This window comes from Oncorhynchus mykiss, chromosome 11, assembly GCF_013265735.2.
Source record: "Oncorhynchus mykiss isolate Arlee chromosome 11, USDA_OmykA_1.1, whole genome shotgun sequence".
NCBI classification, from domain to species: Eukaryota; Metazoa; Chordata; class Actinopteri; order Salmoniformes; family Salmonidae; genus Oncorhynchus; species Oncorhynchus mykiss.
The window spans coordinates 48,599,854-48,624,462 of NC_048575.1; the positions used below are offsets into that span (position 1 = coordinate 48,599,854).

Sequence of the window (24,609 nt, forward strand, 5' to 3'; positions counted from 1 at the left end):
CTCCCTGCAGTGGGATCCAGTTCAGTCAGCAACATTACAACCCTGCGTCCTACTTCTGGCTTGCCTCTGAAACTACACAGGGACACGCTACACAGGACGGACATTACCCTGTGTAGGGTGCTGTGTTTCGGATGGATTGTTAAACGGGTGTTCTGACTTTCTGTGATCACTAAAGGTCCCATGGCACTTATTGTAAGAGTAGGGGTGTTAACCCTGGTGTCCTGGCTAAATTCCCAATCTGGCCCTCATACCATCATGGCCACCTAATCATCCCCAGTTTCCTAATTGGCTCATTCATCGACCCTCCTCTCCCCTGTAACTATCCTCCTGGTTGTTGCTGTAAATATGAATGTGTTCTCAGTCAACATACCTGCTAAAACAAATTCTGTAGTAAGTTTTTGAGACTGGAAAGGGTCCACTAACTAGACTAGTTCATAAAGCAGGCTCCATGAGGTCACTACATGACATGCCTCACCTCTGGATTGTCTTGAGACTCTAAAGGTTATACCATTGTGTACAGTAATGGGTACTAAGAAATCTTTTGCCTATACCGCAGTGCAACCTAACTTTTTTTGCTAAAACAATTTGATTGCCTTCTAAGACTACTCAAAGGGGCAATCAGCAGCTGCCACATCCATTTTTAGAATTGACCAATTAATGATACTGTATATGCCCATTGATTCTCAAAGAATATCATTTATGAACGCCTCATGTGTTTAGTTCAACTGTCATACCATATCAGAACCCAAAATATAAGCTTGTTTTACTCCAATGTTTAGTAAACATTGTAAATGTAAATGCTTTACAAAAAAAAAAAATGCTTCAAAACATGCTTACCTATAATTTTGATATCTTGCATGGTCGGTCCTTGCTTCCATTGCTATGTCTATAAATGTGAGAGTGGTTACATTTCTCCAGTTCCACCGCTCAGCTTTTTACCAAAAGTGGTGGGGAATCCGCTTTGTTATTATTTTGACTGCAGATGGCCCCATTAAGACCAACCTCCAACAACCTATGTCATCTGTAAGACCCTCTGGATGCAGTGAAAACCCCCCACGTGCTCTGAGAGGCCCTGACACTGTGTGTTTGTCCCCAGATGGCCTATGTGGCGTATCTGATGCTGTTTAACTATATTGTGCTGGTGAAGATGGACCTGTGGCCCTCACCGCAGGAGTGGATTGTCATCGCTTACATCTTCACCAATGGCATCGAGAAGATGAGAGAGGTAGGGCAGGGCACACACATGCAGAGAGATGACTGAACTCATGAAGTTCTCAATACAGTCAAACATACGCACATTTGATTTATAACACAGATAAATGCTAGAGGGGGGGTTGCACATTTTTAAGTGTGTCAATCTAGTCAATTAACCACAGATTTTCCAATGGTCAAGATCAAATAAAATACATGAGCAAAAAACAATGTATATAAGCGTTCATTACTGTGTCCAAACCTTTACCCATTTATGTAGAACAGTCTTCAGGATGCTCTGTGACCTTTAATAAATGGGCTCACACTGCCCTCTTATGGCAAGCACACTGAAATGCGTCTCTCTCTCTCTCTTTCCCTCTCTCTCCTGCTCTCTCTCCCTCCATTCCTCCCTCCTTGTCTACTTCCCCAGATTCTGATGTCGGAGCCAGGGAAGCTGTTGCAGAAGGTGAAGGTGTGGCTCCAGGAGTACTGGAACATCACGGACCTCATGGCCATCCTTATTTTCTCCGTGGGCATGGTTCTCCGACTCCAGGAACCGCCATTCATGAGCTACGGAAGGGTCATCTACTGCGTTAACATTATCTATTGGTACATCCGGCTGCTCGACATCTTTGGCGTCAACAAGTACCTGGGCCCATATGTCATGATGATCGGCAAGATGGTGAGAGGGTGGGATGTGCCACTGGCTGTGTCCCGATTCTCTGCACTTGCACACTCCGTGTCATGGATTTAAAAATGGTTGAAAGTCCATACAGTCATTGCTTACACCAAGCCAATCTACACACAATACCCCATAATGACAAAGCAAAAATAGTTTTTTCGATTGATTATTTATTACAAATAAAAACATGAAATATGACAATTACATAAGTATTCAGACCCTTTACTCAATGCTTTGTTGAAGCACCTTTGGCCCGTGATTGCAGCCTTGAGTCTGCATTTGGGGAGTTTCTCCCATTCTCCTCTGAAGATCCTCTCAAGCTCTGTCAGGTTGGATGGGGAGTGTTGCTGCACGGCTATTTTCAGATCTCTCCAGAGATGTTCGATCGGGTTCAAGTCCGGGCTCTGGCTGGGCCAGTGTCCCGAAGCCACTCCTGTGTTGTCTTGGCTGTGTGCTTAGTGTCGTTGTTCTGTTGGAAGGTGAACCTTCACCCCAATCTGAGGTCCTGAGCACTCTGGAGCAGGTTTTCATCAAGGATCTCTCTGTACTTTGCTCCGTTCATCTTTGCCTTGATCCTGACTAGTCTCCCAGTCTCTGCTGCTGAAAAACATCCCCACACCATGATGCTGCCACCACCATGCTTCACCTTAGGGATGGTGCCAGGTTTCCTCCAGATGTGACACTTGGCATTCAGGCCAGATAATCTTGTTTCTCATGATCTGAGAGTCTTTAGGTGCCTTTTGGCAAACTCCAAGCGGGCTGTCATGAGCTTTTTACTGAGGAATGGCTTCTGTCTGGCCACTCTACCATAAAGGCCTGATTGGTGAAGTGCTGCAGAGATGGTTGTCCTTCTGGAAGGTTCTCCCATCTCCACATAGGAACTCTAGAGCTCTGTCAGAGTGACCATTGGGTACTTTGTCACCTCCATGACCAAGGCCGTTCTCCCCTGATTGCTCAGTTTTGCAGGGCGGCCAGCTCTAGGAAGAGTCTTAGTGGTTCGAAACTTTTTCCATTTAAGAATAATGGAGGCCACTGTGTTCTTGGGGACCTTTAATCCCCAGATCTGTGCCTCAACACAATCCTGTCTCGGAGTTCTACGGACAATTCCTTCAACCTCATAGCTTGGTTTTTGCTCTGACATGCGCTGTCAACTGTGGGATCTTTCCAAATCATGTCCAATCAACTGAATTTACCACAGGTGGACTCCAATCAAGTTGTAGAAACATCTCAACGATGATCAATGAAAACAGGATGCACCTGAGCTCAATTTTGACTCTCATGATAAAGGGTCTGAATACTTATGTAAATCAGGTATTTCTGTTTTTTATTTTTAATATATTTGCAAACTTTTGTAAAAAAAACTTTGTCGTTATGGGGTTTTGCTTTTAGAATAAAGCTGTAACGTAACAAAATATTGAAAAAAGTCAATGGGTCTGAATACTTTCCGAAGGAACCATGCAGTGTAGCTATAAATATGAATGAGTTATATCAAGTTCCTTTTATAGGGAGTCGAAGTCCTGAGTATGTGTTCGGCACATTGTGTCCTGACAAAAGCCCTAGCCTCAACTCTATTCTGTCTTTGCTCATGAATGATCAGCGAGTGTGTTATAACAGTGTCAAGAAGACTATGTGAGGGGAGGAATCAAAGGACAGAGATGTCTGTTAGCTTCCCATGTCTGAGAGAGCTGTTTGAGATTACAACATAACACACACATCACTTTGATATAGTAGCAGAAAACCAGCACAGAAGTGGCTAAAAGTTGTTTTTCCTAATTAAGGAGCAGTCAGTCAGCTAACATTCTCCCTGTCTCCCTCTTCTCACCCTCTTTTTTTCTCCTCCCTCCCTCCCTCCCACTCCTTTTTTTGTCTCCCTCTCAGATGATTGACATGATGTACTTTGTGATAATCATGCTGGTGGTGTTGATGAGTTTTGGGGTGGCTCGGCAGGCCATCCTGAACCCCAATGAGGACCCGTCCTGGATGCTGGCTCGGAACATATTCTTCATGCCCTACTGGATGATCTATGGAGAGGTGTTCGCCGACCAGATCGACCGTAAGCCCACATGGGGGGGGAGGGGGGGTGGAGAGCACGGAGTGTAAGGCTTACTGCCTCAGGGTGCACACACAAACCCACACACACGCACACTCATCAGACTAGCTAAAGTCATCCAGGTGCTGAAATGCCACGCACTTGGAATCTCTCATGTCAGTCCCCAGTTTCAGGGGGAACTTTATTAGCTCAAAAAAATACATTGGTGACCTGGTTCGTTCTTATTCACACGGGTCATGCGAATGCAATATTGCCATAAAAAAATACCCATATTCAATTTTCTGACAAAACCTGAGGACTGATCACTAAAAGATCACCTTATCTCATTGATAAGGTCAGGTGATGTGTAACAGCAGGTAACATTGCTTAGTAATTTAGTCATTGACTGAAATAAGATCTATGATTGCTCTCTGAATACACCATCAATTTTGTAAGAGAGTGTGTGCGTGCATGTTTGAGAGTGTATAGAATGGAAGGACTAGCCCAAAGCGAAGAGATCTGAAATAATGCTGTCGTTCTTTGTTTCAGATGTGCATAGTAGGAAGCTAAAGCACAGGCTGAATTCAAAACTCTGGATGGTCGAAAATCAATTTCGAGCTCATGGAACCTGGCGTAATAATGGTCCATACCAACATTGCTGTGTTCAATCAGAATGCCAGTAAATCGATAATTAGACCCCTCCCCGTCTCCTCCCCTCCCTACACCATTCCAGCCTCACTGCCATGCCATCACTGAACCCTCGTCAAGGGGCTGCTATTTAGTCAGACATGCACATAGAGATGGATAGAGGGTGCACTTGCCACAAAGTCTGTTTTAGCATGGGCAGCACCATTGAAGGTTTTTGCCATTTGTATGTAGTGAACTGGGTGGGACTTCTAATGGGTTGAGGAGGGAACCCAGAATCCCATCTAGGTCAGTAGAAGGGATGAGCCAATGTATTACAGTACCAGTCAAAGGTTTTGACACACCGACTCATTAGAGGGTTTTTCTTTATTTGTAATATTTTCTACATTGTAGAATACTAGTGAAGGCATCAAATCTATAAAATAACACATGGAATCATGTAGTAACCAAAAAGTGTGAAATAAATCAAAATATATGTTTTCTTTTTGAGATTCTTCAAAGTAGCCACCCTTTGCTTTGATGACAGCTTTGCACACTCATGGCATTCTCTCAACCAGCTTCATGAGGTAGTCACCTGGAATGCATTTCAGTTAACAGGTGTGCCTTATTAAAAGTACATTTGTGGAATTTCTTTCCTTCTTTATGCATTTGAGCCAATCAGTTGTGTTGTGACATGGTAGGGGTGGTATACAGAAGATAGCCCTATTTGGTAAAATACCAAGTCCATCATTAATTTAAGACATGAACGTGAGTCAATCCGGAAAATAACAAGAACTTTGAAAGTTTCTTCAAGAGCAGTTGCAAAAATCTTCAAGCGCTATGATGAAACTGGCTCCTGTGAAGACCGCCACAGGAAAGGAAGACCCAGAGATACCTCTGCTGCAGAGGACAACTTCATTAGAGTTACCAGCCTACCAGCCCAAATAAATGCTTCACAGAGTTCAAGTAACAGACACATCTCAACATCAACTGTTCAGAGGAGACTGCGTGAATTAGGCCTCCATGGTCGAATTGCTGCAAAGAAACCACTATTAAAGGAAACCAACAAGAGGAAGAAACTTGCTTGGGCCAAGAAACACAAGCAATGGATAGATTTTTGGTTCCAACCGCCGTGTCTTTGTGAGACGCAGAGTAGGTGAAAGGATTGATCTCCTCATGTGTAGTTCCCACCGTGAAGCATTGAAGAGGAGGTGTGATGGTGCTTTGTTGATGACACTGTCTGTGATTTATTTGGAATTGAAGGCCCACTTAACTAGCATGGCTACCACAGCATTCTGGAGCGATACGCCATCCCATCTGGTTCGCGCTTAGTGGGACTATAATTTGTTTTTCAACAGGACAATGACCTAACACACCTCCAGGCTTTTTAAGGGCTATTTGACCAAGGAGAGTGATGGTGTGTTGCATCAGATGACCTGGCCTCCACAATCACCTGACCTCAACCCAATTGAGATGGTTTTGGATTAGTTGGACCACAGAGTGAAGGAAAAGCAGCCAACAAGTTCCCCTTTAAGACTGTTGGAAAAGCATTCCAGGTGAAGTTGGTTGAGAGAATGCCAAGAGTGTGCAAGGCTGTAATCAAGGCAAGGGTGGCTACTTTGAAGAATCTAAAATATAAAATATATTTTGATTTGATTAACACTGTCACTTGTGTAGAGAGGAATAGGCAGGAGGCAGTCGCAGGTTTAGAACTACAGAATTTATTTAAGCACCATAGATCAAAGTGGGACTAAACCCAAACGCTGTTGTGCTTAAAGTATTTCTTCATAAACAAAAAGGCACAGGGCGAACCCAAAGTGCAAAATATAAAGTACTCAGGAAATAGTAGGAGAGATTCCTCTCAGGAAAACAAGTAACATTTACAATGACCGACAAAGACAAATGGCAGAGGGAGATTGGGGATTGGAACCAGGTGTGTGTAATGATGACGAGACAAGATTGGGGTTGATGAGTGAAGGCTGTTTGCCAGCAGTCGGTTCGGCAGTAGCTAGAAGGCCGGCGACACCGAATGCCTGAGCTGGACAGGAGGGAGAGCCAAAGCGAAGGCTGGTGTGACAAACCCTTTTTGGGTTACTACATGATTCCATATGTGTTATTTCATAGTTTTGATGTCGTCACTATTATGCTGCAATGTAGAAAATAGTGAAAACAAATAAAAACCCTTGATTGAGTAGGTGTGTCCAAACTTTTGACTGGTACTGTATACTCCTGAAAAAACATTCCAGCACTTCAGGTGGCAGTAAATCACCAACCTTCACGTTGTGCCTTTTCAGATTATACACACTCCTGCACAGTAGGTGGAAGTCTGCACCTTTTTAGTTTCTTTATGGATCGCCAATAAACTCATAGAATAAGAAGAGATGGCAATAGCCCTCAGTGGCGCTGCCAGTTAATGACCTCCGCCCATACTGTCACAGAAGCGATCAAATGCAAAGATAGGTGTGTCCTCTTTTCCAACTCTATGGATAAGCATGCAGCACGACACGCTGACAGGTCAATAACTGTGTTTCATGGCAGTAGCATTCTTATTTGGTTTCATTTGGTTGATTTATTGATTTATTTTGATGACACTAAATCTCAAAGGAGACTGTCATTGCTCCTTTGACATTTTCATTATTTTGTTTTATTTTGGAAAAGTAAGTTTGCCAGTAAACTCAGTCCTTCACTCATGTCATTTTTCGCAATCCCTCAACGCCAGCTCTGCTTTCACTAGAACAACAGGACTGCAACATCGACAAAATGTAATCTAGACACCCACACTCACAATAATGATAATAATGATACAGGTCAACATGATACGCAAATACTCATACAATAAATACAACCAAACACACACACACACACACACACACACACACACACACACACACACACACACACACACACACACACACACACACACACACACACACACCTCATTCAAAAGCACAGTTACATATACAGTACACACCTACAGAATGTCAAAAGCACTCCTAAACACATACAGATGTAGGATCTTCATTTGCTCACTCTTTTGTTGCTGCACAGCAGGAAATGCAAACTTGGAGTGTATTCGATATTTAAAAAGTACTCTAAAGATTTTAATTTCCACTTAAAAATGTCAGACCTGATTTGCCATATCAAAAAAATGTATCAAACTCCATAAACAAATGTCTATTATAATCCACGCAATAATTTACATTTCCTTTTGCTGCAGTATTACTCCCCGGCTGTATCAAACTGGTTCAAATGAAGATCCTACATCTGTATGTACACAAGATCTAATATCATTCTGTATTCACACACACACACACACACACACATCATACCCTTTCATCTACGGCAATCTGTTTTTTCACGTGGTTCAGTTGTCAGATTTGTTAACCCAATTTCTTTGAGTGTAAAAATGCGAGATAAAGAGAAAATTACTTCAGTTCTCTACCTTTGGGCTGCCTTGTGTGATCAATTGAAATCCAGAGATACGTATGAATAGAATGATTATATAATGATTCATAGGCAAACAAACAAATGAGCATCCAAAGTGAAAGTGCTGAGTGTCCCCATTAGAAGCCACAGCAACTGAACCATCACTGATGGAAAAAACATATGATGTATCTTAAATACATTTCAATTACTCTGTAGTATAATCATTATTCAGCTAGGATATGGCACACATATGTGACAATATATTTTAAACATCATTGCCATGTTTAAATATATTGGGAATGCAAGTTATTGCCATGAATATATTTGTTTCTATATTTTGAGATACACATTTCAGCACATAAGACCTTTCCATTCTAGAGCTCACTCCTTCCTATCCCCTCCAAAAAAAAATATGCATATATACAGTATATTATGCCTCTTGTTTGTTTGCAAAACTTGAAGTATTTGTTGGCCTGTTTATTTGTTGGTTTGTTTATTTTAGATGTTAACATAATGATTGTTTGTTCTGTATGATTGCCTGGGTTTGCTTGTATGCATTGTATGGTGACATATTCCTTTCATTTGATTGTGTCTTCATCTTTTATGTTGGCTTGCTTGTCCTGGTCTGTATGTTTATTCGTTTTGGCGCGCAATTGGCACAAATGTTTGCATTCATTTACAACGTTCCGTCATAGAAACTCTCTACAGGCTACCCATTTATTTTGTCATAGTTTGTCTTTGTGACACCTTGAGTAACATCCTGAACCTGTGGTTGTGTCATTGTGCTTAGCTCCGTGTGGCCAGAATATCACCGCGGACGACGGGCATGTTGTGATTCTGCCGCCATGTAAGACGGGTGCCTGGATCGTTCCTGCCATCATGGCCTGCTACTTGCTGGTGGCCAACATCCTGCTGGTCAACCTACTCATAGCTGTCTTCAAGTATGTGCTCTCTTTCTGTAGACATACTGCACTCTCTTTATGCCCACTCGGTTATACATACCAGGACCTTGTCCAGAAACGACCCCTTAGCTCCTACACCCCATCCCCAAGACACTTGTGGAGATCTGAGAGGATTTGACAGGTTTAAATACATTGGTAATGTATTTGCTTAAACCTGCCAAATCCTTTCAGCTTGCCAAAATTCCTTGGAGGTAGGATCTCTGGGTGTTTTCTCTGGACGAAGACAAAAATGTGCATGGGATAGGTTTATTTTACTCTCCCTCACCCACATAATTTTTCGGGGCCCTTGCACAACATACTCATATATCACCCGAGTTAGTAAGCTACGTAGGTCATTTCCATCTGTGATCCTTGTTAGTTTTATATAGCCTAACAAGTGAGCGGTTAGGACTTTGATTAGTTATAAACAGTGTGCTGTCTTATAAACCTGTGCTGTCTTTTGAGTGCAGATGGTAGGCTTTCAAATATATAATATGACAGCTGTGTGTAACATGACAACTGCAGTTGCTTAAGTGCTGTTAAATTGCAGCCAAGGTGGCCCATGGCAGAGCATACTGTAGCATATACACACAATAAGATGTTTCATCTCTTATTGAGAGCCATTATAGTGATAATTTACTGTTATTGTGCCTTATTGCCCTCTGTGTGAAATACTGTAGTAAGAACGATCCCCTCCGCATTTCTTGACTTCTTGACCAAGAAATGCAAATGGAAGAAAAGTTCTAATGCAAATAGCGGTGGCGTGTAAGGAACATACTGTTTATACATCTCTGTTTTACTGGCATTTTTGTTCAAATGTAAATGTAGGAAGATTTTTGTGATCTTAATAGTAGTAGTAGTAGTTGTTGTAGTAGTAGTAGCAGGCAAAGTTGTAGTAGTGGCTGTAGTGGTACAAGTTATGGTGACTGTAGATAGGTAGGTGGTATGGTTGAAAGAGGGGTTGAGTGTTTCAAAACATGGCCTTTAAGACATCTTCATAGAAACACATGCATAAAACATGTTGCAACAATGTTTGGTAAATAAACCAAGCTGTTGCATTCTTGGTTGGTTTGACATTTTGGTTGTTTCTGTCTGTTGTCATAGCAACACCTTCTTTGAGGTGAAGTCCATCTCCAACCAGGTGTGGAAGTTCCAGAGATACCAGCTCATCATGACCTTCTACGAGCGGCCCATCCTACCCCCTCCCCTCATCATCTTCAGTCACATGACCATGGTCCTCAAGCACCTGTGCTGTCGCTGGCGGAAGCACGACGATGAAGAGAGAGATTATGGCCTTAGTGAGTACATGGGCTAGGCCTGATACAAATCCTTTAGAAATTGTACATTTACATTTGAGTCATGTAGCAGACACTTGCATCCAGAGCAACTTACAGTTAGTGCATTCATCATAAAATAGCTAGGTGGGGCAACCACATATCTCAGGCTTTGGAAGACGGACAGGGACTCTGCTGTCCTAGCTTTAGGTGGAAGCTGGTTCCACTATTTGGGTGCCAGGACAGAGAAGAGCTTTGACTGGGCTGAGCAGAGGGGTGGGAGTGGGAGGGCAAAGAAACCAGAGGTGGCAGAACGGAGTGATCGGGTTGGGGTGTAGATTTTGAGCATAGCCTGAAGGTAGGGAGGGGCGGGGTGATATGGGAGAGCTTGGAAAAGGTGAACTCCAGGCAGGCTGCGCTGTTCTGGATAAGTGGCAGGGCTTTGATTGCACAAGTGGGGAACCCAATCAACAGCAAATTGCCTGAATTAGGACATTCGCCACTTCCTGTGTGAGGTAGACTCATACTCTACGGATTTTGTTGAGCATGAACCTGCATGAGCGAGTCACTGCTTAGATGTTAGAGAATGACAGGGTGTTGTCCAGGGTCACGCCAAGGTTTGTTTCACTCTGGGAGGGGGACACAGCAGAGTTGCCAACCATGATGGAGATGTCTTGGAGCAGTCGGGCAGAGGAGCTCCATCTTGTTGAGGTTGAGCTTGAGGTGGTGGGCCAACATCAAAGCTGAGATATTTGCCAGGCACTCGGAGAAGCATGTCGCCACCTGGGTGTCGCATAGCAATGATAGGAGAGACCATGTGAGTTATATGACGGAGACAAGTGACTTGGTGTATAAAAAAGAGGGCCTAGAACTGAACCCTGGGGGACACCAGTAGTGAGAGTACGTTGTGCAGATACAGATCCTCTACACGTCACCTGGTAGGAGCGGCCTGCTAGGTAGGATGCAATTCAAGAGTGTGCAGAGCCAGAGACACCCTGCCCTGAGTGGGTGGAGAGGAGGATCTGATGGTTCACGGTGTCAGGATGAGAACAGAGAAGAGACAGTCAGCTTTGGCAGTGCGGAGAGCCTCCGTGACACAGAGGAGAGCGGTCTCTGTTGAGTGACCCATCTTTTGGCCTGACTGGTTAGGGAGGGATAGAGACAGAGTTGGTCACACACAGCACACTTAAGTGTTTTGCAAAGAAAAGAAAGAAGGATTCCGGTCTGTAGTTTAACGTCAATGGGGTCGAGGGGATTGACTAGCCATTTTGAAGTCAGAGGGGATGCAGCCAGTGGTCAGTGATGAGTTGATGAAGGAAGTGAGGAATGGGAGAAGGTTTCCAGAGATAGTCTGGCGAAGGGTGGAGGGGATGGGGTCAAGTGGGCAGGCAGGTTGTCGGGCGGCTGGGCCTCACTAGTTACAGATTTCATCTGGAGAGAGAAGGGTGAAAAAGGTCGAGGCGTAGGGTAGTTTTGAGTGGGACCAGTGGACTCAATAGACTGAGTGAATGAGGAGCGGATGCTGTAAACCTTCTTTTCAAAGTGGTTGGCAAAGTCATCTGCAGGGGGGTATTAAACAGGGAGGAGAAGGTGGAAAAGAGTTTCCTAGGGTTAAAGGCAGAAGCCTTTGATAGAAAGTGGCTTTAGCAGTTGATACAGAGAAAGAGAAGGTAGAGCGGAGGGAGTGAAAGGATGATAGGTCTTCCCGGAAGTTAAGTTTTCCTCTATTTTTGCTCAGCTGCCCACAAACACGCAATGAGTCACTCAGCCATGGAGCAGCAAGGGAGGGCCGAGCCAACCTTGAGGAAAGGGGACAGTGCTAGTCATATAATGCAGAAAGGGAGGGGAGTAGGTTTGAAGAGGCAGAATCAGGAGACAGGATGGAGAAGGATTTAGCAGAAAGGAGAGATGATTGGATAGAAGAGGAGAGAGTAATGGGAGAGAGAGAGCGAAGATGGCGACGGTGCATGACCATCTGGGTAGAGGATGATTGGGAAGGGGTGGAGGAGAAGGAGACAGAAAAGGTAACAAAGTAGAGATCAGAGACCTGGAGGGTGTTGGCAGTGAGATTAGTAGGCGAACAGCCTTTAGTATAAATGAGGTCAAGCGTATTTCCTGCTTTGTGAGTGGGAGGGGATTGGGAAAGGGTGAGGTGAAAAGAGGCAAGGGGGGAAAAGGTGGAAAGAAAGTAATCCAAGGCAGACGTCGGGAGGTTGAAGTCACCGAGTACAATGAGCGGTGCGCCATCATCAGGAAATTAGCCTATCTAGGTGTCAAGCTCATTGAGGACTTTAAGGGCAGCTGGTGGGCAATACACTAAAACCTTTCCCTGTAAATTTACAGCATTTACTGGCAGCAGAGTTGCCAACTTAATAATGTAATTTTGCTTTACAGCAGAGATGAGGTATTATATTTTAGAGTAAGGAAAATAGTATTGTAAAATGTATTACAGCATCTCTACTGTAAAGCAAAATTACAGTATTAAGCTGGCAACTCTGGTGCCAGTATAATGCTGTACATTTACAGTGAAATTCTCCCTGAAATCTAAATGTAAGAAAAACAATACCTAGTGAGATATACATGGCGGAGGCTCAATCAAGCTAGTCGTTTTCATCACTTTTTTATGTAATTCTCGCTGGCACCAAAAGTTTAAAAAGTGTTGATAGCGGGCAGAATGCGGTCAGACCATTAAATAATTGGCATATACATTAATCTTACAGAATTTCCACATGGGCCTATTTAATGACGGGCCTCCCGAGTGGCGCAGTGGTCTAAGCTGTGCCACTAGAGATCCTGGTTCGAGTCCAGGCCCTGTCGCAGCCGGCCACAAACGGGAGACCCATGGGGCGGCGCACAATTGGCCCAGCGTCATCCAGGTTAGGCGAGGGTTTGGCTGGCAGGGATGTTCTTGTCCCATCGTGTACTAGCGACTCCTGTGGTGGGCTGGGCGCAATGCACGCTGACACAGTCGCCAGGTGTTTCCTCCAACGCATTGGTGAGGCTAGCTTCCGGGTTAAGGGGGCATTGTGTCAAGAAGCAGCGCGGCTTGGCTGGGTTGTGTTTCGGAGGACACACAGCTCTCGAGCTTCAGTTCTCTTGAGTCCGCACTGTAACTACCAATTGGATACCACGAAATTGGGGAGAAAAAGGGGTAAAAAACAGAAACTTGTTTTTAACTAGAACAGAAGAATTTATAACAGACTTTTTCAGATATAACATAGTTACAGCAGATCCCCTTTGTGTGGGGTACTTTTAAATGTGCCTTTAGAGGCCATGCAATTCAATACTCGTACTTAAAGCAAAAGCAATATAGGTCAAAAAGTTCACAAATAGAAGGACCAACAGTACAGATAGATAGCAATAAAAACTGTACAATAGAGGCACAGAATAAGTTATAGGAAAAATTAAAGGAACTGGTGGAATATATTCAAGAAAGATCAAGTGTAATATGTTATAAAAAATAAAGCAAACTGGATGTAATATGGAGAACACTGCACCATTCTTTTTCATCTTAAACATAGAAATGCTACAAAGAATAATGTACTGAAACTTGTTATAAATGACAGTCACCCATGATTCGCCAAACGATCTTTTGAAAGATCATTTTTTTTCTATTGATAATGTCAAATTAACAGCTGTACATAAAGACTTATGTGAAGGCCAAATTACAGAGGAGAAAGTTCTTGCAAATGTAACGGATGTGAAACGGCTAGCTTAGTTAGCAGTGTGCGCTAAATAGCGTTTCAATCGGTGACGTCACTTGCTCTGAGACCTTGAAGTAGTAGTTCCCCTTGCTCTGCAAGTGCCGCGGCTTTTGTGGAGCGATGGGTAACGATGCTTCGTGGGTGTCAGTTGTTGATGTGTGCAGAAGGTCCCTGGTTCGCGCCCGGGTATGGGCGAGGGGACGGTCTAAAATTATACATTGATGCTGTTGACCCGGATCACTGGTTGCTGCGGAAAAAGGAGGAAGGTCAAAAGGGGGGTGAGTGTAACGGATGTGAAACGGCTAGCTTAGTTAGCAGTGTGCGCTAAATAGCGTTTCAATCGGTGACGTCACTTGCTCTGAGACCTTGAAGTAGTAGTTCCCCTTGCTCTGCAAGGGCCGCGGCTTTTGTGGCGCAATGGGTAACGATGCTTCGAGGGTGACTGTTGATGTGTGCAGAAGGTCCCTGGTTCGCGCCCGGGTATGGGCGAGGGGACGGTCTAAACTTATACTGTTACACAAATAAAGCCTTTAAGTCTGGGAATACTCTAGGGCTGGATGGCATACCAGTTGAGATACACTACCGTTCAAATGTTTGCGGTCACTTATGTCCATTAAAATAACATCAAATTGATCAGAAATACAGTGTAGACATTGTTAATGTTGTAAATGACTATTGTAGCTACCATCACTCCACACACGGCAGGTGCGTGCCTTTTGGGGATGTGTTTTCTCTGAGAGTGCCAGGGACTGCTTCACTTTGCATATTCGCACCGGCACGGGCTTGGGGGAGTTCTGATTTACTCCGCCACAAACACTCGAATAGGTTACAATCTCTCCCTAGCAGTAACGATACTGGTAAAGGGTTTACCACCCCCACCTTCATAGTGAACTTGCCTCAGGGAGTAACTAACGGAACCCGTACCACTGGGTATTGTATTTTTTAAGGATCCCCATTAGCTGCTGCCAAGGTAGCGGCTATTCTTCCTGGGGTCCAGCAAATTTAAGGCAGTTATATACAATTAAAAATATTACATTTCATAACACTTTTCACAACACATTAAGTTTGTGCCCTCAGGCCACTACTCTACAACCACATACTGTATCTACAATACAAAATCAATACTGTATCTATAATACAAAATGTACATGTGTGTAGAGTGTGTGTGTTAGCATGTGTACGCGTGGGTCTGTGCCTGTGTGTGTCTCTCTTCACAGTCCGCACTGTTCCATAAGGTGTATTTTTTATCTGTTTTTTAAATCAGATTCTAATGCTTGCATCAGTTACCTGATGTGGAATAGAGTTCTATGCAGCCATGGCTCTATGTACGACTGTACACCTACTATAGTCTGCTCTGGACTAGGGGATTGTGAAGAGACCTCTGGTGGCATGTCTTGTAGAGTATGCATGGGTGTCATTCAACTTGTCAATATTTCTTATAAAATCAAGTAGTGATGAAGTCAATCTCTCCTCTACTTTGACCCATTAGAGATTGACATGCATATTTGTAATGTTAGCTCTTTGTGTACAGTTAAGGGCCAGCCATGCTGCTCTGTTCTGAGCTAATTGCCATTTTCCTAAGTCCCACTTTGTGGCACCTGACCACACGACTGGACAGTAGTCCAGGTGCGACAAAACTAGGGCCTGTAGGACCTGCCTTGTTGAAAGTGTTGTTAAGGCAGTGCAGCGCCTTATGGACAGACTTCTTCCCATCTTAGCTACTGTTGCATCAACATGTCTCCCCAACTTGCTATATTACCATATTATTCATTACAAGATTAGGTTGAGGTTTAGGGTTTAGTGAATGATTTGTCCCAAATTACAATGCTTTTAGCTTTGAAGTTAGGACTAACTTATTTCTTGCCACCCATTCTGAAACTGACTGCAGCTCATTGTTAAGTGTTGCAGTGATTTCACTCGCTGTAGTAGCTGACGTGTATAGTGTTGAGTCATCTGCATACTGTACATACACTGGCTTTACTCAAAGTGGCAGGTCATTAGTAAAGATTTTGAAAAGTAAGGTGCATAGACAGCTGCCCTGGGGAATGATTTTAAGATGGATTATGTTGGAGAGGCTTCCATTAAAGAACACCCTTTGTGTTCTGTTAGACATGTAACTCTTTATCCACAATAAAGCTGTAACACATACGTTTTTTCCAGTAGCAGACTATGATCGATAATGTCAAAAGCCGCACTGAAGTCTAACAAAACAGCTCCCATCAATTTCTCTCAGTCAATCATCATTCAATTGTGTAACTTCCGTGCATGTTGAACTGCCGTGCTGAAAGTCTGTTGTCAATTTGTTTACAATAAAATAGCATTGAATCTGCTCAAAACATGTTTTACAAAAGTTTACTAAGGGTTGGTAACAGGCTAATTGGTCATCTATTTGAGCCAGTAAAGGGGGCTTTACTATTTAGCAGAATTCATTTTGCTTCCCTCCAGGCCTGACGGCACACACTTTCTTGTAGGCTTAGATTGAAGATATGGCAAGTAAGAATGACAATATCATCCACTATTATCCTCAGTAATTTTCCATCCAAGTTGTCAGACCCAGGTGGCTTGTCATTGCTCAAAGAATGTACAAAAAAATTGCCTCTTCCAAAGTCACGTTATGGAATTCAAAATGACAATGCTAGCCTTTCGTAATTTGGTCAGTTATACTGTACTTGGAAGTGTAGGGTTGGTGTTTGTTGCTGGCAGGTCATGACTAAATTTGTTAATCTTGCCAATGGAAAGAAATCATTAAAGTAGTTAATGAGCCATCTTATTCAAAGAATGATTGAGCTGAGTTTGCCTTTTTGCCCAACATGTAATTTAAGGTGCTCAAAGCTTTTTACTACCATTCTTTATACAGTATCATTTATCTATATATAGTTACAGTAATTTTCTTAATGGGTTCATGCTTATGAGTAACTGGAATAAGCAATTTCATAAATGTGTCAAGTGCAGAGTCTGGTTGTTCCTCATTACATACGACAAACCAGACAATATTCTTTACATCTTCAACAAAGTGTAGGAATCACTAATAAACGTATTGTATGACCTCTTATACACTAAACTAGGCCCAACCTTTGGAACTTTGGTTTTCCTAGATATGGCTACTATATTATGATCACTGTATCTGGTTGATTTGGATACTGCTTTGAAGCAGATTTCTGAAGCATTTGTAAAGATGTGATCAATACATGTGGATGATTTCATTCCTGTGCTGTTTGTAACTCCCATGGTAGTTTGACTGATAACCTGAATGAGATGGCAGGCACTGGTTACAGTTCAATGCTTTTTTTGAGTGGACAGCTTGATGAAAGTCAGTTAATATTTAGGTCATCCAGAAAATATACCTCTCTGTTGATATCACATACATTATGAAGTACTTCACACATATTACCACTTGGTACCACTTGGTGGTCCATAGCAACTTCCCACAAGTATTTAACCTTTTCGCATGTGTATTCCAAATATCTCTAACGGTAGCCCAGAGTGAGTTTTGTGATATGCGTGATGTCAGAATGCGCTCATTGTTCCAACATGTGATTGTTACACAACAGGACAGTTAACACATTTTCCCCCACAAACCAAGACACTAATTATCTGTAGGCTATATTTCATCTTGTCAATTTGAAATTATTTTCTAACAAGTTTTATTTTCTAACAACAGCTTGAATTGAGGTGTGTTCCACCTCATTAATTCACATAGAAGTAGCCCATTTCACTGTTGCGGACAATTTATGTTTGCTGCTTTACTGAACAGGATGAACTAATCTCTTCAATGAGATTTCAAGCATCACCCCAGTGTTTCCCCTGATCAAGTATGCAGACATTTACGTAGTCTAACACAAACTTTTTTTCCCCTTGCACATTTTTTTTGCCTTCATTGTTGTTTTCTTTACAAATAATAACTTTGGACGTGCTAATTCCAATCAAAGTAAGTGCCTTATTTTCTGTATATCGTGTTGTCATTTCTATTGTAGCACAACGTATGTATGTTTGGAACATAATGCATTTACTGTTTTCAAGTACTGGTGACAAATCACGTATTCCGATTCTTGCATAGATAGTAATGGACACATATGATGTGTATAAAATAGTTTTTTGAAAGTTGTACTGATTATGATGAGCTAATGCTAAAATATTTATGTGTGGCGCCATGTTTGTTGGCGTTATACAATGCATCCTGGGTGTCACGTAAAAGTCTGTCAGAATTTAATTAAGATGTAGTAACAAAATGAGGTGAGGGATGGTTCACTCATCTTTCGAGTAAACCTCCGGAAGTGAATGATGTAGATGACAAACCCCCTTCAACATGCTGCAAACAGACCAAACTCATCTCCTCTGCCTATCTTTGGTTGACCCCCAAAAAATATATACTTGGCGGCGCGCACAAACTACCCGTCGTCGGATTTCTTTAGATTTTTTAGAAAGTGTTTTACTCAATTATTTGGATCAATGGTGAGCACACCGATGATGTGATGAATTGAAAATAGTCCTTTCTATTAGCTAATTCATATTATTGTTTCTGTCAGCCGGGAGTTAGCTAAATATGACATCTTCTGTTACCTCAATCTTTCCTCAGTTAGCACTAGGACTGTTGTAGCCTACATTTTCTGGTTTGGATGATTGTGTTATGCTGTCACCACTTCTGTGAATGTCTGAAAATTGCATCCAAAAATAAACTGGACACTCAGACTTTAGGGGAACATTAAGAGTAACATTATTAAAACGTTATCTCTTCCTAGAATTGTTAGTTGGGTAGCTAGCAAGACAAAAACTATACTTATCGCTCCTTGAGATATCAGGAGTCCTCTAGCGATAGATTGATCTATCCTTCCTTGTTTCTGCTTATCCTTCCATTTCTGCTTATCCTTCCTTGCTTTTCATCATCCTTCCATCACAGAGCTCTTCATCACTGAAGACGAGCTGAAGAAAGTTCATGACTTTGAGGAGCAGTGCATTGAGGAGTACTTCCGTGAGAAAGATGACCGCTTCAACTCTTCGAATGACGAGAGGATCCGAGTGACGTCAGAGAGGTTGGACATGAGCAAACACAATCCTGTCATGCTTAAGTACAACACGTGATGTAGGCTCTTCCTTTTTGTCAGCAAATCACTTCCTCATCCTCACAGTGTAGGAAAAATACATGAACAAAGGTTCCAAAAACACCCAAATATGTCCTTTTAGAAACTCTCAGTATAGTGATGCAGGTTTTTAGATGTTGTATACATAAAATTGTGTCATTACGAACTTTATCCACAATTGAATATTCAGTTTTGTGCAACTTGAGTAATTTCCGCTATCCATCTGTTCCATTCTCCGTGTAGCCTGCTGCTACAGGTAACTGCCAAAATTAGGGAAACACATTAATAGGGTATTGGGCCACCACGAGCCGCCAGAAAAGCTTCAATGCACCTTGGCACAGATTCTACAAGTGTCTGGAACTTCCTGTGTGGAAGCTCTGCATGCTGTCAATATACTTTGTGTCCCTAATTTATTCAAGTGTTTCCTTTATTTTCACAGTTACCCGTAGAATGGACGACGCGGTATTGGTAGAGTCGCAAAAAAATGGAATATAATGTTGCGGATAAATTTCGGAACGACACAATTTCATGAGTACAAAAGCTAAAGACTTGCATCCGCGTACTGAGGGCTTTGCCGTTTCTAAAATAATGTATTTGGGTGTATTTTGAGCCTTTGTTCATGTTTTTTTTCCGTCCCCCATACTACACAACGAGAATGAAGAAGTGATTTGCTGGTTTGGGTAAAAATAACTTATTCTTTAAGTACATCACATGATAGGCTCTTACTTTGCTGCCATTATTTCCAGTCATGGACAATATAATCACTTTCACCCCCTCCTCTCTCTCACCCCCCTCTCTCTCACTCACCCTTCTTTTTCTCCCCCTTCCCCCTCCTCTCTCTCTCTCTCCCCCTCCTCTCTCTCTCTCTCTCTCTCTCTGCCTCCCACCCGCTCCTCTCTCTCTCTCTCTCTCTCTCCCCCCTCCTCCATCTCCCTTCTCTCTCCGCTTTCTCTCTTCTCTCTTTCTCTCTCTCTTCTCTGTCTGTTGCAGAGTGGAGAATATGGCTATGCGTCTGGAGGAGGTGAATGAGAGAGAACATTTCATGAAGGCATCTCTACAGACCGTGGACATCCGTCTGGCCCAGATGGAGGAGCTGATTGGTCGGATTGCTGTGGCTCTGGAGCGAGTCACGGGAGTGGAGCAGGGAGAGGTCAACAAGGCCCGCTCTCGCACCTCCTCCGACTGCACAGACTCAGCCTACGTGCTGCGTCAGGGTGAGTGCCCAGATGCAGCATACTTTTTGCGCCAGAGCAGCTTCAACAGCCAAGAGGGGAACTCCTACCGACTCAATGAAGGTGCAGAGGGCTCCATGTCGCCGCCCTCCCCCACCAGTCTGGCCATGCGCACACGCAGCCACTCTTTCTACGTGGGGGGAGGTCGCGAGCGAGCCGGGGCCGACCGGGCTCACCGTTTCCTCAAGGAGCACTCCTTCAGCCTGCAACGAGCCAATAGTTCACAGTCGGTGGCCTTGTGCTCTGCCCCCAAGGAGTCTAAGCCCCTCCCACTGGCCACGCTGTCCGTCTCCCAGCAGCACCGCCCCTCTTCCTGCGTCGACATCTTTGTGTCGGCATCTGAGGAGGAGGGGCCAGCCAAGGTCTTCTTCGACCCACTGAGGATGGCCCCTCCCCTCCGGCCTGACTCCTCGCTCCACTCTGAGATTATGGAGGCGGTGCTGTCGAGCGGGAGGGACTATGGTGGAGGCAGCGGGTTGGGCGACAGACACTCTGAGGGTGGGGCCGTGTTCGAGGACAGCGTGGCTGCAGACCTGTCACTATGCTCCGCCAACCTGCTCCCAGATAACACTGTGCCGCTCTGGGAACTGGACCCCTCTCCTCCACCATCAGCGGGCCTACTGGAGCGCTCCAAAAGCAGCCGCTACCTGTCCACTGGCGGCGGGGGCTACCTGGAAGAGCCTCAGCTGGTCAAGTCTCACAGCCTCATGTTCACACCGCGAGGGTGCTATGGAGGCCTAGGGGCAGGAGTTCAGGTCAAAGCGGCTGAGTACTCCAGCATCACCGACTGCATAGACACCAGGTGTGTCTCTGCCCCTTACTCCACCGACGACTGTTGCCACTCCCCCGGAGGCTCCACCTCATTCCCCTTTGACAAGCCCCCTGACATGAGCTCCTCCCACCCAGAGCGCGAGGCCGAGCTCAGCCACACAGAGTCAGAACCTGAAGACCTAGAGGAAATGATCCCTGCCCCCGAGCCCCGTCGCACAGGGAGTGGCTTTGGAGGGGCGAGTGGAACCCCTTTCTGCTCGCCCTTCTCCAGGCTGGAACGAGCCAACAGCTGCTCCTCAGACGACTCCTCCCACCCATCCTTGGCACCTCCTCCCCACAGAAAAAGCCTGTCGGTCAGTGAGAGGATGGAGAGGGGTGCAGACCATGGGGTTCTGGGGGAACCCAGGAACCCCTTCCTGAGGAGCAAGTCTGGGGCGCGGCCTGACGCCAAGACAGACAGCCTCTCCATGAGGAAGCTGACCACCCCCTCTGCGTTCCGCAGCTTCAACAGCAGACACAACTACACGTGACAATTATGAAGGGAACAACAATGGGACAGGGCACATTCTGTTATACAGGACCATAGGGCTGGCTGGGGGGAAAGCAAGGTCTATGGGGAGGGAACCTACCAGTCTTAAACAAAGTGCTATGAAGCTAGGGTAGTTCTTACCTCCTCCTCAAGCTGACTCTCATTGCGTGTTTGGTAATGGAGGCTATGTACCGTGTCTGTGTACCATTTTTTTTGTCAAGTCAACACACTAATGCATCACATGTCACAGAACACTAGTCTAGTCCACATAGAAAGTATAGAGAATTTTTTTGGGACTAATAACAGGTTAGCCAGAGTCTTTAGAAAATGATCAACTTGGCCACCTGACAATATATGACTGTAGGTCAGTATTGCCAAATTTCCTCAGGTTCTCCTTATTTTCTCTTGGCCCTTAAACCGCCCATACCCATGGATATGACTCTTTGCTTTTGTGCTTCCACCACAGACATAGCACTGCATGCTACTGTAACTGCATGCTACAACAGCAGCATAATTTGTAACCTAGTCTCCAGGGTAATTGTACGTATCGCATATAAGCCTGAAACGCCAACTACTAAAATCTGGCCTATGTGGTATTGAAAAATAGTCATGGCTCCGAAATAATAAAAAAAACATGTGGAGAGCTGAGGTGTTCGGAGGGAGGTGATTGATTAGAAATAAAGCCAATGGCTATGGGTCAGGACTTTTTCCTGATCGTTCTATTGGGTTAATGAAGGCCATGTTGGAAGCTTTGGTCCACCAGACCATCTGAACATTAGGGGGAAGGGTCAGGTGAACTAGATTACAGCAGTAGTGACTGTAGTAGAACACACATAGAGACCAGTCAAACGTTTTTTTATTTAAAATTTTTAATTGAACCTTTATTTAACTAGGCAAGTCAGTTAAGAACAAATTCTTATTTACAATGACAGCCTACTGGGCAACAGTGGGTTAACTGCCTTGTTCAGCGGCAGAGCGGCAGCTTTTTACCTCGTCAGCTAGGGGATTCAATCCAGCAGACTTTCAGTTACTGGCCCAACACTCTAACCACTAGGCTACTTGCCACCCCAAACTGGTGGTGCAGGTTGAATTTCTGGATATAATAGGGCTCTATTATGTATAATGCATGTCCCTGATTTAAAATCCATGCACACTGACAGTCAGGTAGCATTGACCCAACAGAGTTCCAGGGCACTAAAATATATTACCTACATGACCTCAGTAACAAGTAAGATGGAATATTAAGTTAAATGTAGATTCATCGTAAGTGTCTATCTATTTACTTGCGTTGTCCAATCCCCAGTCACGTGGGTTTATTGTCACTGTGGCCTACAGTGTAGAGGAGTAAACACGCACACACACATAATCATACATGCACTCAAGGTGTATGGAATGGGTGAAGGAAATCCAAAACAATTCCTCTAATGTAACAGATTGTTTGATAGCACCAGCACCATCCCAATGTTATAAGTATTTCCCTTAGATTGCCTTTTCTCAGTAAAAAAAACTCAGAACTGGACACAAGAGGGAGATGTGACCCTATTTGGAGAGTCCTTCATCCTAGCCCACTATGAAATTGCGACACTTCAAAATCAAAACGATTAAAGTAGCCTTTTTAGCAACCAAACATCATACATGACATCATACATGACTGGTAATAATACCCATTCCTTTCATTTCTGTGGCAGCAGCATTCTGTTGCTTGGGTCTGACATCAGTCTCAAGTAGCCAGACATTTTAATCTCCTGTCCGGTATGAATAGTGAGCTTCAAGATGAGGAGGCTGGAAAGCTAGACAGACACTGGCCTATGAACTAACTTTGGATCCGTCCTTCTTACCTTTTTTTTTGCAGTCATTCATGATTTATTCTATTCAAATTGAAGCACCAGACTAACCAATGTAATCACCTAGAATGCTTAAACTTGAACCGGCAGAAAATTGTCTGCAAAAATGTGTAGGACTACAGAATAGTTATTTGAAACATTTGCAAAAGAGTCAGCTCTATGAATCGTATGCCTTTTATGAGAGGTAGAGACACCTTTCAAGTTAATATAAACAAGAAATGGCAGAGAACCGGTGTTTTTTTTTTAAATCCCTTAATTTATTACAACGCATACTAATCTGACTGGTGTGGAATGCCTGTTACCACATGTTTGTAAAGACGGAACTAGATGAGTAACATTTACATCACAGGTTCTCAACAAATGAGATACGTTTGTGTTTTATATTTGATCAGTATTACATCACTTTAATTGAATTACATTGCAATTGTTTTGATTGCTTATATTGCCCTATTTTGTTTTTGCTTACAATGAATAATTGAATGGCTGTTTGAAATACGAACTGACTATTTATACCTTCTCAGTGCCATTTTGTCAAATTTAAAGTATTGAATTATTACAAGCTTTTAACATGTATAAAAGGTGTCACCTATAAGCACTGATGTATTATATGGTTTACTTAATATATCATGTGATTAATTACTATATTGTACATTGCAATCACAAGTATTGAATCATTTGTTTATATTGTATGTTCTTGAGCAGCTGTCAAAGAGAAAGAAAAATATATTTTTTAATGTAAGTTGGATATTTTAAAGCAATACTCCTCTACAAGCATTACCAAACTGAGGGTGCCTTTCAAGCATGGAGTGGCTATTTGAAAATCACAGTAATTAAAACATTTACATGAAATCTGCACATTTATTTTGTTTGTAACTTTTCTCGCGAATCTAGTTACACAATTAGGACCCATGGTATTATGTTCCTGAATTTCTTAACTGTGGGGATAATGCAGTCCAAGTGGTTACAGCGTTTTGTCGTACACTGGAGAAAAACATTGATTTCATGGCTAAGAACATGTGCAAGACCTAGGAGATAGACCTAGGAGATAGACCTAGGAGGTGACACTGGCACTCTTTGCCTTTTGCTAGTTTTTTTGGAGATGGGGGGGACTGGCTGCTCTCTGTGTATCTTCACTCTTGGTCTGAATGTTTAATTTGCCTTATCAATGTCCAATATTATTGAATGGGTATTTTCACACGTTTCCTAAACTGCTTCTTTGTTTTGTAAGGATGTAGATGTGCAAGTGACAGTCAACAGATGGAGGAAATGTGTTGTAAAGTAAGG

General features: G+C 43.4%; 1 protein-coding gene across 3 annotated transcripts in view; it reads left to right on the forward strand.

Moving 5' to 3' along the window:
- Positions 1-22,408, forward strand: part of trpm3 (transient receptor potential cation channel, subfamily M, member 3) — a 217,913-nt gene extending 195,505 nt beyond the window's left edge. Inside the window, exons 19-26 of one of the 3 annotated variants that reach the window (XM_021621100.2) lie at positions 1,097-1,225; positions 1,622-1,873; positions 3,752-3,926; positions 4,452-4,544; positions 8,743-8,893; positions 9,998-10,191; positions 18,769-18,901; positions 19,940-22,408. In XM_021621100.2, coding sequence (XP_021476775.2) covers positions 1,097-1,225; positions 1,622-1,873; positions 3,752-3,926; positions 4,452-4,544; positions 8,743-8,893; positions 9,998-10,191; positions 18,769-18,901; positions 19,940-21,482 — 2,670 coding nt within the window. In that variant the 3' untranslated portion in view covers positions 21,483-22,408. The remainder of the gene's footprint in view (positions 1-1,096; positions 1,226-1,621; positions 1,874-3,751; positions 3,927-4,451; positions 4,545-8,742; positions 8,894-9,997; positions 10,192-18,768; positions 18,902-19,939) is intronic. The other 2 variants (XM_021621106.2, XM_021621102.2) reach the window with 2 other exon arrangements.
- The last annotated feature ends 2,201 nt before the right edge of the window (positions 22,409-24,609 follow it).